This window comes from Budorcas taxicolor, chromosome X, assembly GCF_023091745.1.
Source record: "Budorcas taxicolor isolate Tak-1 chromosome X, Takin1.1, whole genome shotgun sequence".
Lineage (NCBI taxonomy): Eukaryota > Metazoa > Chordata > Mammalia > Artiodactyla > Bovidae > Budorcas > Budorcas taxicolor.
This window is the reverse complement of record NC_068935.1, coordinates 34,449,580-34,466,864: the sequence shown is the minus strand read 5'-3', so window position 1 is coordinate 34,466,864 and position 17,285 is coordinate 34,449,580. Positions and strand designations below refer to the sequence as shown.

The 17,285-nt window shown below is 39.1% G+C and overlaps 1 protein-coding gene across 1 annotated transcript in view; it reads right to left on the bottom strand.

Annotated features, from left to right (window-relative positions):
• The window catches only part of TENM1 (teneurin transmembrane protein 1), a 629,447-nt gene that overhangs the window by 391,726 nt on the left and 220,436 nt on the right, over window positions 1–17,285 (bottom strand). The window contains exon 4 of the mRNA XM_052662865.1: window positions 8,269–8,509. Within this exon, the coding sequence (XP_052518825.1) occupies window positions 8,269–8,509 (241 nt within the window). The remainder of the gene's footprint in view (window positions 1–8,268; window positions 8,510–17,285) is intronic.

Below are 17,285 nucleotides of genomic sequence, written 5' to 3'. Positions count from 1 at the left end.
GAGTCAAAGTGAAAAAAAAGGCACAGTCCTTTACTTGAGATGCAACAGGGAATAAAGACAAGTAAATAAAGTATCTCCAGTGCAAGTGAACAATGGAGTAAGATCTCCATAGACAAACGAACAGGGTGTTATGAGACCACAGATAAGGGGAAATTCTATGAAAGTTGTTATAGGGAAGTGAAGACAAATAAAAGAAGACTTTTAAAAGGTACCTTGGTCCCCTGTCCCCCGCCCCCCATACTATATCTAGCCAAGCCACAATTTCTACAATATTAGTAGCTTCAATATAATTAACATTTTAGGGTAAAGGCTCTCTCCCTCACTAGAATGTCAGCTTCATGAAGACAGAGATTTTGTCTGAATTTTTACTTGGTGTAGCCCCAGCAACTAGAATAGTGGATGGTACATGGTAGACACTCAATAAATATTTGTCAAAACTTCTTAAAACTTATCTATGTTAGAATTAATTCATTATAGTGTTTACAACGAACTGATTTTCATTTAAAATATTCACATAGTACACATTCTTATACCCTCAGATATCATACCAAAAAATTAACAGAATGGCAAAGCAGATGTTATTGTTTATTTGCTTATTTGTTTGCCAAAGGGGGCAATTCTTTTTGAGCTTTCCTCTTTAAATGGAATCCTCAGTACTACATTTTTACCATTCTTGCTGAGATATTTCAAAGACCTCAGGACTTAACCTGATCTTATCTTTTTCTTTTAAAGCTACAAACTTTTTGTCTTGTGGAACTGATAAAGAAGCAGCTGGATTTTCCCAAAGGGAGATGTTTAGTAGAATGTCTTTGATACACACACACACACACACACACACACACACACACACATATGTACCTCTCTGTAGAAAATAAGGAGAACAATTGACAGGAAAATAATTTTTTTGCTACCTCAAATATATTTCATAGTTTTAGTAAAATATAAGGGACAAGTATCTATTAGCTTGACAAGGTAATGAAAATAATTATTATGTATTATGATTAACTGGATAAGTAACTGTAATCAATGAGTTGTTAAGAACTAGCTCCTTTCTGGATCAAAACCAGACATTTCTGTTTTAAATATATAACCCAGGATAGGGAAGTATATATGAATGATGAAGGAGGGCAGAAAGGTTAGTACAGAGATGCCTCTAAAATGTATTTTTTGTTTGCTATAGTTATGTATTTCTCCAATCAGTTCATTATGTCTACATTCCCTAAAAACATCTGTTTATGTTCACATTTGGATTACTAAATAAATCTTCTCCATATTAAAACCAGGTTTCATCTCACCTATGGTGAAATTTCCTTTATAAAATGAAACACATGTGTGCCTGTGGTTTTAACTTTGAATTGAAACCTAAATAGTCAATTCAAAAGCATTTTTAAAAGTAATACCACCACCAAAGTGACTACAGACTGTATCACAATAATCTCCAAAATACTGCTCTTCACTGCCCAAGCACAATGGACTGCTATAGATATATTTTTATTCTCAATATGTAAAATATATTTTAACGGCTACAGAGTTTTCCTTCATGTAAATTTAGCATCTTCCACATCCATCATTTGGTGTAGGCTGAAAAGCTTGGTTGACTCCTGTTCATCTGTAATAAACAGGATTTATAGGTCATAGATTAGTTCCACGAAGTCTTTTCCTGTCTTAAAAAGAATCTTTAAATCTGTGGCTGAAGATAGATTTTGCTAACCCCAGTGCTGTTAAAGGATTAAAGCACGCAATATTGTTGGATCTAAGCACTGAATATGTACATTCTGAGCTATTTTTTTTCTCTAGTCATTATTAAAGGGAAAAAAAGGTCTCTGAATCTATTTTTCCAGAGCGAATGTCCTAATGGGGGGGCGGGGGGGGGGGGAAACTACTTCTAAATGTTAGGTAGATTTTAATAGTACTATAAAAAAAAGAAAGTTAACTACCACTAGAAACCTTACATTTATGGGTTAATATTTAAAGAGTGCTATCCCATAGATATTTAAATCATGGCCATCACCATTAATGAATGTTTCTTCCAAATGATTCTTATTTCCCCAAGATAGACACTAGCTCTGTAAGTCTGCTAACAAGCATAGGTCATGTAGATTTCTTTTCTCTTTCCATTCCTTGTCAACATTTCCTCCACCAATGGCACTGGCTCTTCTTTTGTAAAAATAACCCTTTGGCTCCCCTGAGTTGTCACACTGGCCTAAAGCCAGCAAGGGCAGTTAGCCACATAACAAGCTACAGCCATCTGTCAGAATATGCTAAAAATCAATGAGGATAGTTGGTATCCATTCTTCTGGCTAGGCCTGACTCCTCCACACAATTCTGATTTGTCAGTGTGAGTTGGAGTGGTTATGTTAATATCAAATCCAAGTTCTCCCTAATATTGAATATCATGGTAAAATCTTTCAGCAAGATTCATTTTGGTGACTAGTTTAGGGAGCCTACAATAAGCCACTTGGCCAGATGGAGGAAATAGATGCTCCAGCATGACTCCAAAATTATTCTAAGAGCGAATGTAGTAAACATGAGTGATTTCAGCTCCATAGCAACCAGCTAGACATATCATTGAGACTTGCTTCTTTCACTGACTAGAAAAGAAAAATTGGTGAACTGAAGGTGACAGAAACTTTTAGAGAAAGCAAACATTTTAGCTGAAAGTTCATAAGTACTCTATAAAGCAAAATCCTAGACTTTAGGAAAGTGGTTTTCTACAGTGAAGTAGGTATGTGTCCATGCCCGGAGACAGTGAAAAAAAGGAGATGAATGAAGAGCTGGGGAGATCTGCTGGCTATTGAAATCAGTGTGCCTCTACTGGGTGCTCTCCAACCAGTATTTCTAAAGAACAGGTACTGAAAAGAAGGGATAAAAATCAAGGATAAATAAATATAAGAAGGTGTGGGTAAAAAACGCCATAAAGAATCACACCTGAAATGACCCTAAAGGTTGAAAAAACCTGCTAAAGATAACAGAACAGTTTTAAAAAAGATACGTTTAGAACAAGAAGAGCAAGGATAGGCTCTACATGCAACTCATGGAATGGTATCAAATGAGTGATTGTATCTTTTTTTGTGAAAAAGAATAATTCTAACCTAAAAGGGGGGCTTCCCTCATAGCTCAGCTGGTAAAGAATCCACCTGCAATGCAGGAAATCCCAGTTTGATTCCTGAGTAGGGAAGATCCACTGGAGAAGGGATAGGCTACGCACTCCAGTGTTCTTGGGCTTCCCTGGTGACTCAGCTGGTAAAGAATCCACCTACAATGCGGGAGACCTGGGTTCGACCCCTGGGTTGGTAAGATCCCCTGGAGAAGGGAAAGGCTACCCATTCCAGTATTCTGGCCTGGAGAATTCCATGGACTGTATAGTTTATGGGGTCGCAGAGAGTTGGACACGACTAAGCGACTTTCACTTTCACTCAACCTAAAAGCGTAATCAATATCATAGCCATAAATTGAAGCCTAATATAGGCAAGGTGCCCATAAGAAGGCACTCAACTGTTCTAAATGAATTGAAATTTCATTCCATAGTGGTGAGAGGTCCTGTGGTTAGATGGCCTAGTCATAGTTGTTAACGTTTTGGGATTGTGGTGTGGGTGACATGTGTCAGAAGACTGGAGACCCTAATATGAGCTTTGGTTTTGAAAAGGGACACAAAGCACATGGGCTCCTTAGGTTAGACAAGGGACATCATGCTGATTGAGTGCAAAATCCTAAAACAGGCTATTAAAAAGGATTTGTAAGCACTTCAAAAAAGTAGTAACCATCAGAAGGCAGCATAAATTATTTAAGAACAAGTCATGTTAGACAAACCTCACTTCATTTCTATTTTTGATTATGATTACTGGCTTGGCAGATCAGTAAAAATGTAAGCACTCTGTATCTGGGTATCAGCAAGGCATTTGACAAGGTCTTTAATGATATGTCTGTGAACAAGATAGAGAAATGTAGAATGCTGCCTGATAGATAAATGTCAACCTGCAGGGAGATTTCCAGTGGCATGCAACTGAGCTCTAACCTTGATCTTGTCCTATATAACATTTTTGTTAATGATTTACATAGTCATGTGAGTGAAGTAAGTCAGAAAGAGAAGGCAAAATATTGTATGGCATCACAATTATTTGTGAAAGTTTAGAAGAAATGAAACAAATGAACTTACAAAACAGAAAGAGACTCACAGACTTAGAGAACAAACTTATGGTTGCCAGAGGATGGAGGGAAGGGATAGTAAGGGAGTTTGGGATGGACATGTACACAGTACTATATTTGAAATGGATAGCCAACAAAGACCTACTGTCTAGCACATGGAACTCTGCTCAGTGTTATGTGGCAGCCTTGATGGGAGGGGAGTTTGGGGGAGAATGAATACAGGTATATGTATGGCTGGGTCCCTTCACTGTTCACCTGAAACTATCACAACATTGTTCATTGGCTATGGGTGCGTGCTAAGTCGCTTCAGTCGTGTCTGACTCTATGTGACCCCATGGACTATAGCCCACCACGCTCCTCTGTCCCTGGGATTCTCCAGGCAAGAATACTGGAGTGGGTTGCCGTGCCCTCCTCCAGGGCATCTTCGCAACCCAGGGATGGAACCAACCCATGTCTCCGGCACTGGCAGTCTGATTCTTTACAACCAGTGACACCTGGGAAGCCCTTTTACAAAATAAAATTTTTTAAAAAAGAGCAAGGCATATCTAACAAACCTACAAATGACTCTGTAGTGAGTGCAGTACAGTGCAAATACTTTCTATGGCAGAATTAGAATTCAGCTACATCTCCACAGGTTAACAAGATGAAATCCAATTAGGCTAAATCGAAGCTCTAAACCTATTTTCCACCTACATCCTTTCCATTCCAAACACACAATTTAAGAAACCTACTAACTATGTAATAATTATAAAATAAATGAAATGTGGCTTAGCCTTAGAACTCGTTTAAAAGTTTTGAGTTGAGTTAAATAGTGTTTTTGGTGTGTCTCAGTAGTGTTATGTGTTCACCCAAAATGCTGATATTGGTTTAAAGAACATTAAGAGAAATATTGCGTTGGCCAAAATGTTCATTGGGTTTTTCCATAAGATGTTATGGAACCCAATATTTACTTAGAACAGGGGAGACAACTGATTATTGGTTATAACGCAAATTTCTGAATGAGTCAATCAAGTTGATTGTCTACTGAGCGTTCCATCTACCATACATTAGATCTGCTCCCAGCCTCTGCTCAGTGATATCCATAGGTGTCCAGGCTATTGCTTTTTTAATCGCATGATCTTCCTCTCCCCTTAGCCTCTGCTGACTGAAAGAATAACGGACAGGGCTTGCCAAGAAACATAAACACTGCCTGGTACAAAAGGGATGAATCGGGCTAAACAAATGCACTCTTTTTGGTTTTTCTAAATATATTTTTAAAAGTATTCATGTATTTGGCTGTGCCAGGTCTTAGTTGGGACACATGGGATCTTTGATTTCAGTTGCAGCATATCGGAATCTAGCTCCCAGACCAGGGATGGAACCCCAGGCCCCTTGCATTGAGAGCCTGGAGTCTTAGCCACTGGACCACCAGGAAAGTCCCTCTCTTAGGTTTTTAAACCTAGGGCTAGCAGGTAGCAATGGACCAGGCACTGAAGGGAGAAAGTGCAAGGTGCTGGGAGGTACACTTGGAGTCACGTGGTGCGATGAAAACCTGACTTTGCTATGAGAAAGTAGAAACCATGTGGTAGACCAAAGAAATACTGAGCTGACAATAAGCTATTGGACAAAGAAAAAGACAGAGAGTGGCAACACTGCAGAGAATTGCTGAGTCATATTAGTGCCAGAAATCTCTAGGCCTTACCCTTCCTTGTGTATTGACCAGTATTCCCTGGCAATAGTCTTAAAAAGATATTCTCAATTGAGGCAGTTTGAATAACCACTGCTCCTTTCAATCAAAGAGCCTAATAATTCACACGTGCATTCAGCCTTGGCTGTGACACTTCAAGACTGGACAGACTGAAGTGTGCTCTAAGGGAAGAGCCAGGATGGAGGATTTGAAATCAGTTAATGTGAGGAGCAGGTGGAGGGATGGGGGACACATTTAGATCTAAGTAGAGAAGATTCAGGATCAGTGAAGGGCTGTTAGATGTGAGAGGGGTTTTATTTATTTTGTGAGATCTCAGAACTAGGTCTGGAAGGAATGGGTAGAGTTAAGAGGTGGGAGATTCGCATTCATTAAGAATCTTCCGGTAGTTGTCTGACATGAAATGGAATGCCTGAGGAATGAGCTAATGTCTTATTCTGGAGATATTTAGGGAGAGGCGGGTAAACACATAATAGGGATGGCGATATTACCTTTGAATTCTATAATGCTTCCCAATGCACATTCTGTTACACTGGCTTGATCTTCCTAACAATCTGTTGAGATGGGCATTTTTATATTCATGTTTACAGATGTGGAAGCTGAGGCTCAGAGAGCTGTCATACAGCTCTTCATTAAGTACCAGGGCACTCGCAGAGTTACCTTCTATTGACTGCATGTGAAATGAACATTATAAAGGATATATTTGGAAAATCCTAGCTGATCAAGCTGATAGGGTTTCTAGATTTTTAAAAATTCATCTTTGTGATGCTGAATATATTTTCAAATGCACAAAAAAGGTACTCTCTCTGCTCAGTCTTGCATGAAAACTTATGTTCTTCTCTGCGTCTTATGAAACTGAGACCAATTAATACATTCCTTGCATAGATACAGAAGGTCCGTGGGTGCAGTTTGTACAAACATGCCTAGATGTACATTTCAAACAAGAATAGGTTTCTCTCTCCATTTGCCTGAGCCCATTCCCCACCCTCCTTCCAGATTTCCTGTTATTTGGCTTCTGAGATGAAAGAAGTGTGTTTGCTTATCAAGACTGCTAGTTAACCAAATGGGCCCACTGCTTTCTTAGCTATCACTAAGCCCTGCAAAGGAATTAAAAGAGTGAGTAAATCACCACCATTAGTGAAAACTACTTGAAGATAAACATTGTTCTCTGCTTTTCTCACTTAATTTACTTCCTCCCTTTGAATTAAAAAAAATGAAAAAGAAATGCTACGCTATACAAACCTTCTCACTAGTACCCACAGGTGCTGATTGCTATATTATCTGTTGGAAGAGATCAGTAATATCACTTTTTGCAGATATTTAATCGAGTTAGTGATGGATGATATAGAGTTTCCTGGATGTGGGCCATAGTGTTTTCAGGTTGTTGTTGGTGGCATATTTCTGATGCTCTGGCTGGCATTGAAGTTAATATGCTGCTAAGGAGAAACAATAATTTTAAAATGTGAGTTTATTAGTCCTCTCCTTTCCATTCCAGTTCTCAGATTATTGGGATAGAAGTTGATCAGAGTTGACACCAGACATTGCTTATCAAGTAACACCTCGTACCCAGTGTTTACATGCAGGTGTGTTTAAAAAAGCTTTGGTGGTAGACCTAAAGAAGACATATAAGACAAAGGGAAGTCTTTGAGTTTAACAGACAGTAGAATACTATGCCTTATTAGGCAATGTTTTCCTACAACAATAGAAAGTTGTAATTTTTGGCTTAAGACAGAGTACCTAGAAATAATGAATAATTTCTCAGTTAATCACATCGAGTGCTGAAATCGATTATGATCAAGGCATCTAGAACTACGGAGGAGTAGAACTTTAATCACCTGACAAACATTTGAGGAGGAATCTGGAAACATAAATATAACAAGCAACAGAAACATAGAGGCAAATTTTTGATCAAAAGATCAAACTCCACTCTAATGGCAGAATCAAGTTTTGAAAATTACACATATGGACTTCTGATAGAGCAAATCCATTTTCAAAATGTTTGAAGGCAACTTAGTCAAAAAGATCTTAAATAAAAGGTAAACTATTGCTTTTCCTCCAATTTTGCTTGGATTTCCCTGTAATATTGCAGGATCTTAAAACAAGGGACAATCCTTGAGGATACAATGACAATTTAGGTAATTGCTTGGTTTCATATGCTTTTGTGGGTGTCTGCCTATGGGGTGTTTATGCATCTATGGTTTCCTCTTCACAGGGGCATCTGCTTTGTTTGGTCTGTGTCTATGGGTGTGCCTGGATCTAGATGGGTGTGCCTGTGTGTGTCTCCAGGCTTGTGGAGGGGGGTCTGCCTTTTTGCCCAGGCATCTGGGTGCATATCTATGTGTTTGTGCATCTCTGCAGCTGTCTACGATGTGTTTCTGCCCTCAGGGGAATCATCCTGTGCTAATGTTTTTTAGGGGGATCAATCATAGCTCAAATACCTGGTCTCCAATGGTATGTTGCTATTCAAGACCCAGCTGTTATGCAGATGAACCGAATCCTGGGTACTGGTTGGGGGAGCTGGAGCGGCTGGGCTGGGCTGGCTGCGGGTAGTCATTGATCTCCTCTGAAGAGAGTCAGCCGCTGGGGGGGGCTTCCTGGCACAAGTGCAGGCATGCGGAGGCGGTGGTGGCGGCGGGAGGGGTCTGAAGGTGAACTGGTTGTGTGGGCTGCTCTGCATGTCTAAAGAGGAGAGAAGAAAAACACAAAATAGAGACTGAGTCTCTCACTGGGCAGTCAGGAAAACACAGCACATCAGACTTCTGAGGATTTCCCAATAACATAACCCGTGGGATGGGGTGGGGGCGGGCGGGAGAGTTGGAAGTTCAGTCTCTCTGTAAAAATGTCACTTAACTAATGTACAAAAACACGTGCAGTGAGCTTCTGAAATGTAAGACATTCACAGTCGCATTTACATGTAAATTTATCAGGGCTATAACAGCTCTAAAGTAAACCAGGCCGCCTCACACAATTTGTCAGAGTTTCTGCTACTGAACAAATAAATTATCAATGAGACACTGAGTTACAGAACAGAAGTGAGCCAATTTCCATCACTTGCAAAAGTCTCACTTTGGAAAATACCAGTGAAAAGCATAAATTTGTTGCAAGGAAAATCACTCGACACTTAAAAAGTATAAGGCTACCTTCTGGCTTACCACAAGAAAGGATGCTAGCCTGCCTGCATGGGAGCAAAACCAAACTTCAGAAAAACAGCTCACAAGTGTGTAACTCAACTGCAGGAGAGTAATATCTTGGCCAGTTCCCCTTCTCCCCAACTCAGTGCTTCTTATAAAAGGGAGGCTAGAAGGAGTTTGTTCAGGTTGTTAGACATATTTCTACGGCCATGCAAAACACAGTCCATACCTCTCCCCTCTTTGCCACACCTTTCTAGAAGCTCAGCGATATTAGTTGCAGCTGAGACAGCAAGGAAACTATTTTTTTATGCCTGTTTGCAGAGGAGGCATCCTGGGACAGCGGTCCTCAGACTTTATTGTTATTGTTTGGTATTTTTCTGCCATTTTCCTGGTAGGCACACATATAGACAGTAAGTTAGAATTTGGCCCATGTGAAATACCCCAATTAAACCTTTTGAAAAGAAATCACTATTGTAGTTGATAGCCACATCTCTTTCACGGGAGAAACATAATAGATGTCAAGCGATTTCTTGTAACACCAGCGTGTTGCCGATAAACTTTGTAGACAGCATGGCTTTGTCCCACCTCCCAAATGACTGAGACTTGAAAAGCAGAAAAATGCCAGAGGCTTTCCATGTCTAGCAAAGGGCTCAGCTGGTTTGTGCTGAGACTCACTTTGCAGTGGTTGATCAGAGGGGGAAAAAATCACTTCAATCCTTCTACCTCAGACTTGAACTGTGAAGACACTGGCATCATTTTCATACTTTAAAACGATACTAGTGCCTTAAAAGCATGACAGATTTTCGGCAGTGTTTTCTACTACAGGTGGCTCTCCCTTTAAATAAACTTGCTATATGAAAAACAAAATTGTATATAGGGAATTGTATCCAATTGTATATTGGATAGGGAGTGGTGATCATTCATTTTATATGAAGCATTCTTTTAGAAAGTCAGCTACTCTTGTATATTTGAAAGGAACTAAAATGCTTCACGAATTTTCTAAATCACCGCCATTACTCTAGACCCAGTGCAAATCCCATATCCACTAAAAAAAAGAAATAATCAAAAGTACTTAACATTCCTTTAATTTTTTTAAACCTCTGGAATCATACTCATGACCTTAACAAGAAGCCTGCTTTCCATCCTTGGGGCTCAATGAAGAATTGAATGCTGGGATCCAAAACACCTGGGGATTCTCTAATTTTGTAGATGAGAAAACTGATGCCCAGAGAATTGTTTGTCCAGGGACACTTGGCAAGTTAGTGGCATGGCTAAGATTAGAACCCACATCACCTGACTCTGGCCAAAGCTCCATTCACTCTCCTGCAGCTCTCTGTAATACAGGTTCTCTTCACTTTCTTAAGATGTAGAGACAACAGTTCCTCCTCATTGTCTGAATTCTTCACTTAGACATACCACCTGCACTGTAGTTATTTGCGTCTATGTCAGCTCCCTTCTTCTGGGCTTCCCAGGGGGCACCAGTGGTGAAGAGTGCAGGATACATAAGAGATGTGAGTTCCATCCCTGGGTTGGTAAGATCCCGTGGAGGAGGGCATGGCAACCCACCCCAGCATTCTTGCCTGCAGAATCCCACGGACAGAGGAGCCTGGCAGGCCACAGTCCATAGGGTCGCTAAGAGTTGGACACGACTGAAATGACTTAGCACGCACTGTTCCTGTCATAAATGATATCTCCTTTGTGTACACAGGAAGGCAGAATGGCATAATGAAGTGCAGCACAGTATAGTGGAAAGGGCACTGAATTCAGGGGTTTGAGTTCTTCGACCACTTGGTAACTTTACCCCCTCATTTGTCAAATACAGACAATAATCTTTTTACCTAGTAATTACATTTAATTCATGTAACATGTGCTTGGACATAATAGATCAGTGACTTTATTGAATGTAACAGGAATATAAAACTTTAAGATTGGAGAATTCCTTTGCGTTCCACTAATTAGGACTCAGCCCTTTCACTGTTAAATACCTGGGTTCAATCCCTGGTTGAGGAACTAAGATTTTGCAAACCATACACCATGCGCACCCTCTCTCCCCCCCAAAAGAGACAACAAGATGAGCTGGAATTGACCATTGGAATCGTCTAGTTCAGCCCTCCCTTATTCCCTCTTCATTTCACAGCCAAGGAACCCAAGTCTTAGAGGTGAAGTGATTTGTTCAGTCATTCAACTTGTATGAATTTGCCTGCCTGTGTCTGTTGATTCCTAGCCTAGAACTCTTTCCATTATACTATTCTATAAAATAAATGAGTCTCTTCTCTAACTTTAGCACTTAATATTTTTATCATAAATTTGGCCTCTGAGTTTGCAACGTTATAGCAATCTCTTAATACTCTATGTTTTTGTCCTATGTCCTCAATTAGGCCACACGTTTCTTAGAGCAAATCACCTTCTACCTTTCTTGAATGCCACGGTAACACTGAGCACAGTGAGTACAGAGTAAGATCCCTGAAAATTTTTATTGATAGAAGAGTGTTTCACTGGTCTGTGGGACCTACAGAACCACCCCAAATGTGCCCTTGGCTCTTTCATTCTGATGTAGCCACTGGATATCTACTTAGTTCACAGAGCAGTAGGCTTCCTCCTTGGAAGTCTCAGTGAAATCTCTCCCAAAACCATGGGGAAGGACAATGATACCTGGAAGAGGGAGCTTAAAATCATGTCCTCCAGGATGTGAAAAGGGCAGCAGTGATGCACTGTACAGATTTGTCATCTGAATACATGAACTTAAAGATGCAACGAAGAGAAGCCAAAGGTGGGAGTCTGCAGTTAGAAGAAGAAAAGGAATCACTTTTGGGTCATGTGTTCAGAACAACTTCCAAGCCACATGTGTGAGATCTGCTAGCCTAATGAGTAGGTGTTTCTGTCAATACAGTTGGTCAAAGAAAGAAAGTTTCTATTCAGTACAATTGCTTGAATGAAAGGATCGCTCATTATCATCTGGATTTACTGCGTGCTGGATTTCCTCCAAATCTTTCTGACTCATTTTCCATCATGAAAAATGATAAAAAAAAAATTCTACTTCACTGAAAAGTACAATCCTGCTATTATTATAACATAGTCTGTCATTTCTGCCTCAGGTAGAAATGCTTTGTATAGTCATTTTTATTATATATGCTTATATGTATTGAAAACATATATTTTGACTATATTTACATATGTTCTTATATATATCTATTTTATTGTGTACTGTTGTTCCTACATTTTGCATATGCTGAGGTTTCCCTAGTTGTTCATACCATCTTTAAAGTATTTCACGATATTAGATTGAGTAGAATATATCCAGACCTTAAGACTTTAAGAAATACAAATCATCTCAGCTTCATTCTTTTTTTCACCTCAGGAAAAAGATGTGGGGAATACATTCATTCCCTCCCAAATGAAGTAATTTAATCCTTGGGCTCCATGAAATGGGATTTCTCAACATTAAACACTAATAAAAAATACATTAGGGTTCAATGTCAGGAGCTCTAGAACACCAATTCCAAGGGGTTAAGAGTCACATGCACTCACTTCCAAATGTATCTGGCAACCATACATTTCTGTGCCTAAAAGAGAAATGCAAGGGAGAGGGGGGAGTAGCGATTATGCAAATGTGTATATCCAGACATACAAAGCTTTCTGAGAGTAAATTAAGTTTTCAGATAGAAAGGTCTAATTCACATAATATTCTTGGATAGCAGCCAGTTTCAGGTTTAAGGTCCTAAAATAACTTGGAAAGAAAATCTCTTGGGGGCGGGTAGGAGTAGGGGTGGGATTCCTCCAAACTCTGTATCCAAGGCATTTTAGGCATGGCAGAGCTATTAACAAAAGTATAAGCCTTCAGAAACAATGCTGTCTGTCACCAAAAGGTAAGTGGGAGAAGAAAGTTGTCAGGGATAGACTTTTTTCCCCCTCTTTTTCTGCAAATAAACCTTCTTCTGGATCATGTGTTAGAGAAACTTTGCACCAGAAATTAGAATATATCTTCCCAGAAACACTGTGCGAGGACTGCTCAAGATATCCATCAGGGTGTTTTACCCCTTTCATTTCATTAACACATACAGTCCATTCAGTTATAAGGTGAAGACTGCATTTTGAAAATTCACCGCACTATGACAGAATCATGTATGGGTAAGGGTCTTATGGGAAAAATGGTGTTTGGGCACAATATCTGAAGGGTGCTTGTGAAAGTGGGTGTCAGAAGGATCGCAACTTATGAGTTATTGTGAAGTGGTGGAAGGAGGGCTCTCTGAATCAGACAGGAAGTTCTAACACCAGATGTGGGTGGGCAAGGCTTCTAACACACACGGTGAACTAAGATAGCCGGTAGATGTTTCAGATGTAAGCATGTGCGTGTTTTGTGTATTCCCCCACGGCTCTATCTGCTGTATGTGGTCTCCTGCATGCACCTAGCATTTTTAACAGATGGAATCGCACATGTGCAAATGTGAAATTTCTCTTACGTTCAAATTGTTCTCAAATGTACTAATAACATGGGGACGAACCAATGTTTTCAAAACAAGCATTGCAGCAGAACTGACTGTACAGATAAAATAGCTTTCAGCAGGTGTTAAAAATATTGTCATTAATATGGTAAAGTCAAATAGATTTTTTTTCTTGAACAATTTGACCAAAATAGACACAAGCCTTGTTTTGCAAAGTCTATGTATTTAATTAATTGATCAGTTTTCTATAATGACACTATGACAATACAGCCCCAAATATGTTTTGCCCCAAAGTATACGTTGCAAAGGGGGGCACATATTTTCCTATAACTCAAGGGAAAGGTCACAGGACGTCAGAGAACATGTATGTACTTCCTCATTTTAGTCTGTTTCATTACCCCTTTGGCTAAAGTGGGGACAGCATCATGATGCTTTGGCTCCAATTCTGAATCCAAAAAATGTCTGAAAATGTGAGTTTTTTTTTTTTCCTAACTCATTTGGTGGGAAAACCTAACCTAACCAGAACTGATATGATGATATTTACAGTCTCTCTGCATTTCATTTAGTGAATTCCCCTACTTTTAGCTGTGGAAATACTGATGTGTTTTATTAAGTGGTGCTGGCCCACATCCCAATTCAGGGGCTGCACAATGGACAGTATATCTTTATGCTATTGCCTTTATAAAATCTTAAAAATTCTAAATTGTAAAATAAGTGTACCCCAAAGATTCTAGATAAAGGATTGAGCCTGTATTATTATTTAAGCACCTCTCTGAACTCTTATGAGGCAAAATTAATTAATGCTTCTGATGGCCTTACTAATCTCCATGAGCAAAGAACATCAGGGCACCAAGGGTTATTGCCATAACTACTTATGTCAAGTCTCTTGAGGCCAATTATAAGGCTTTGGTTTCTGGGATTGGTTTTCTGAGCTGCTCTCTGTCCTAGGAAGGAGAGGGAATATAAAGAAACAGATTTAAAAAAAAAGAAGAGAGGTTTATTAATAATATTAACTATTCCTACTAATTTTGCCTACCAATGCAGGAGATGTAAGAGACACAGGTTCAATCCCTGTGTTTGGAAGATCCCTTGAAGAAGGGCATGGCAATCGACTCCAGTCTTGCCTGGAGAATCCCATGGACAGAGGAGCCTTGCAGGCTACAGTCCATAGGGTTGCACAGAGTTGGCCATGACTGAAGCGACTTAGCACACTAATTCTAAATGGATATTACTACTTTATAATACTTGTCACAAGGAGCCTTCACAACCAGTGAGGAGGTAGTTATACATTTGCATGTTATGGCTAATATCCATTAACTTGATAGTGTTCAGTGATCATCAAATTAGTCTTAAGTGTATCTGGCTGTAGACATTTCTGTTCTTAACCTTATAATTATTATTATAGGCTCAAAGAATATGGAGGTAATGTAATTGGTTTTCTGAAGAAAATGGAATAAACAGGTATACCTTATCACTCTTCTGGCTCAAATAATACTGCTTTAATATTGATATACTAACAGTCTTTAATAAAAGCAAATTCATTAGTTAAATAAACCATTAGATTGAGAACAGAAATAAAGTCTATTACATAGGTAATGTTTAATAGATGGGGTGTGTGTGTGTATGTGTGTGTGTGTGTGTATGTGTGTGTGTGTGTGTGTGTGTGTGTGTATGGGCATGTGAGGGCTTCCCAGGTGGTGCTAGTGGTAAAGAACTTGCCCGCCAATGCAGGGGACATAAGAGACACGAGTTCAATCCCTGGTTCAGGAAGATCCCCTGGAGGAGGGCATGGTAACCCACTCCAGTATTCTTGCCCAGAGAATCCCATGGCAGAGGACCTGGCAGGCTATAGTCCATGGGTCACAAAGAGTTGGACATGACTGAGCAACTGAGCACACACATGGGCATGTGAATGAGTGAGACATAGAGAACAAGAGAAAGAGGCAGAAGGAGAGAGAAACAGGAGAATTCACAATGACAGCAGATGACTATGGGAGAAGAGTCACAGAGGCTTGGGGAAAGCTAACAATAATCAATTATAATATCATCAAGTTGACATGGTTTCAACCTGGTGCTGGATTACTGCCCTCTGCATGGCTCCTGAGCCCTGCAATGCTATGTATGAGATTGTAAAGTCCATCCCTTTGAGGACTTTAAATGGTCCTCTCAGTAAGCCAACAAGTAAGAGAGTATGCTCCATTAATTTTTGTCAGTTAGATTGATCTTTGTTACAACCACTAGAAATAAAGGTGAACACTGAAGCACCTACAATCCTTTGACATATTTGTGCTGAAACTCATATTTACACTTCAGTCTCTCCATAAGCTGATGCTTATCTTTAAAGGCTGTGCTGGTCTACCTCCAGAAAATCTAGGTTTCATTAACTTACTTTCCTGCTCTCCAATCAGTTGTACAAGCGAAACAAAGAGTCAAATATACACAAGGCAGCCCTCTTCCAATCCGTTTCTCCCTGTCTCTATTATTGGGGGAATCCAACTGTGCCATGCACTGTATTGGCTTTACACAGTGCAATTAGCCAATCTCGGGCATAACAGTCAATATTCCTACCAACAGTACCTGGTTTGTTAAATCAATCAACTCTCTGACAAAGATTAAGACAAACTAGGACTTTACAACCAAGAAAATAATAGAAAGAAAGAGAGGACTGTGGCTAATGCTATTCTGGTTAAATTACTCATGTAAATGTATAAACTAATTTTCTTGGTTGTGAGAATACAAGGAGGATACATCTTCACTTATATTTTCAGAGTAGCTTGATAATGTTAAAAAGAACAAAAGAAAAATGAAATACATTTATTACCTATTTATTTTTCTAGGCAGAATGGTAAAGAGCTCTACTTTGTGACAAAATTTGGAATTTTAAATGTCAGATTCTAAATATTAATATATGGTATTAACAATTCAAATTAAAATTAGTGGTTGGCCAAAGCCTTTTTCACTATGGTCTTGAAGGAAACTGTTATCCATTATGTACCATGAAACATGAAATAGATAATTGCCCTGTTTTATCTTATGCTGACAGTGATGCTGTGGCTTCTATTATTAGGCAGTGAAGTATATCAAAAAGAAAATATAAAAAGTAATGATCCTTAAAAGTTCACATTTACTTTATACTCAAACTAAAGTCCTATGTAGGTATTTCAATTATTTTCAGTCCCCAAGTTCATTATTTATTTGCAAGTAGGTAATGGAGGGTTATGAATTAATTGACAGTGAATCCTTTAATAAATGGGCTAATAACAGATATTCTGGAATTTTACAAAGTTTTCATTTTCAGAGCTTCACTTTTTTATTAGACTATTAGAAATGGTCACCCTATATTTGTTCAAAAAGCAACAGATAAAAATCTTTCTAATGTTGTTTATGAAAATGGAATTCTGAATGTTTGAAGCACAAATCAAGAAAACATTATGACTGTGACTAAAAGCTCTAAGAAAAATATTTTTCAAACCACCATATGTTAAATAATGAGGGCAAACTATATTGAGCAGTAAAAAAAACAAAAAGAAAAATTCCTAGAGGATAAAAAGAAAACATGGAGAACTAGGGAAGACTGGGGAAGGTTTTAGCACCTCCATCTCAAACTTTTCAACACAAAGAATGAAGAAAAAGTACTTGTTATTAAAAATTAATACCTCGAGGAGATAGTGAAGGACAGGGAAGCCTGGTGTGCTGCAGTCCATGGGGTCGCAAAGAGTTGGACATGACTCAGCAACTGAACAACAACAATATTACATTAACCATTATATGACCATCATTGTCTGGCTACTTGGTGAGAAACCTCCTCCATACCCTGTAGGGACTCTCCCAGGAATAAGAGAAACCCATGGATACCAAGTGAAGTGGTGAAAAGGGGTTCCA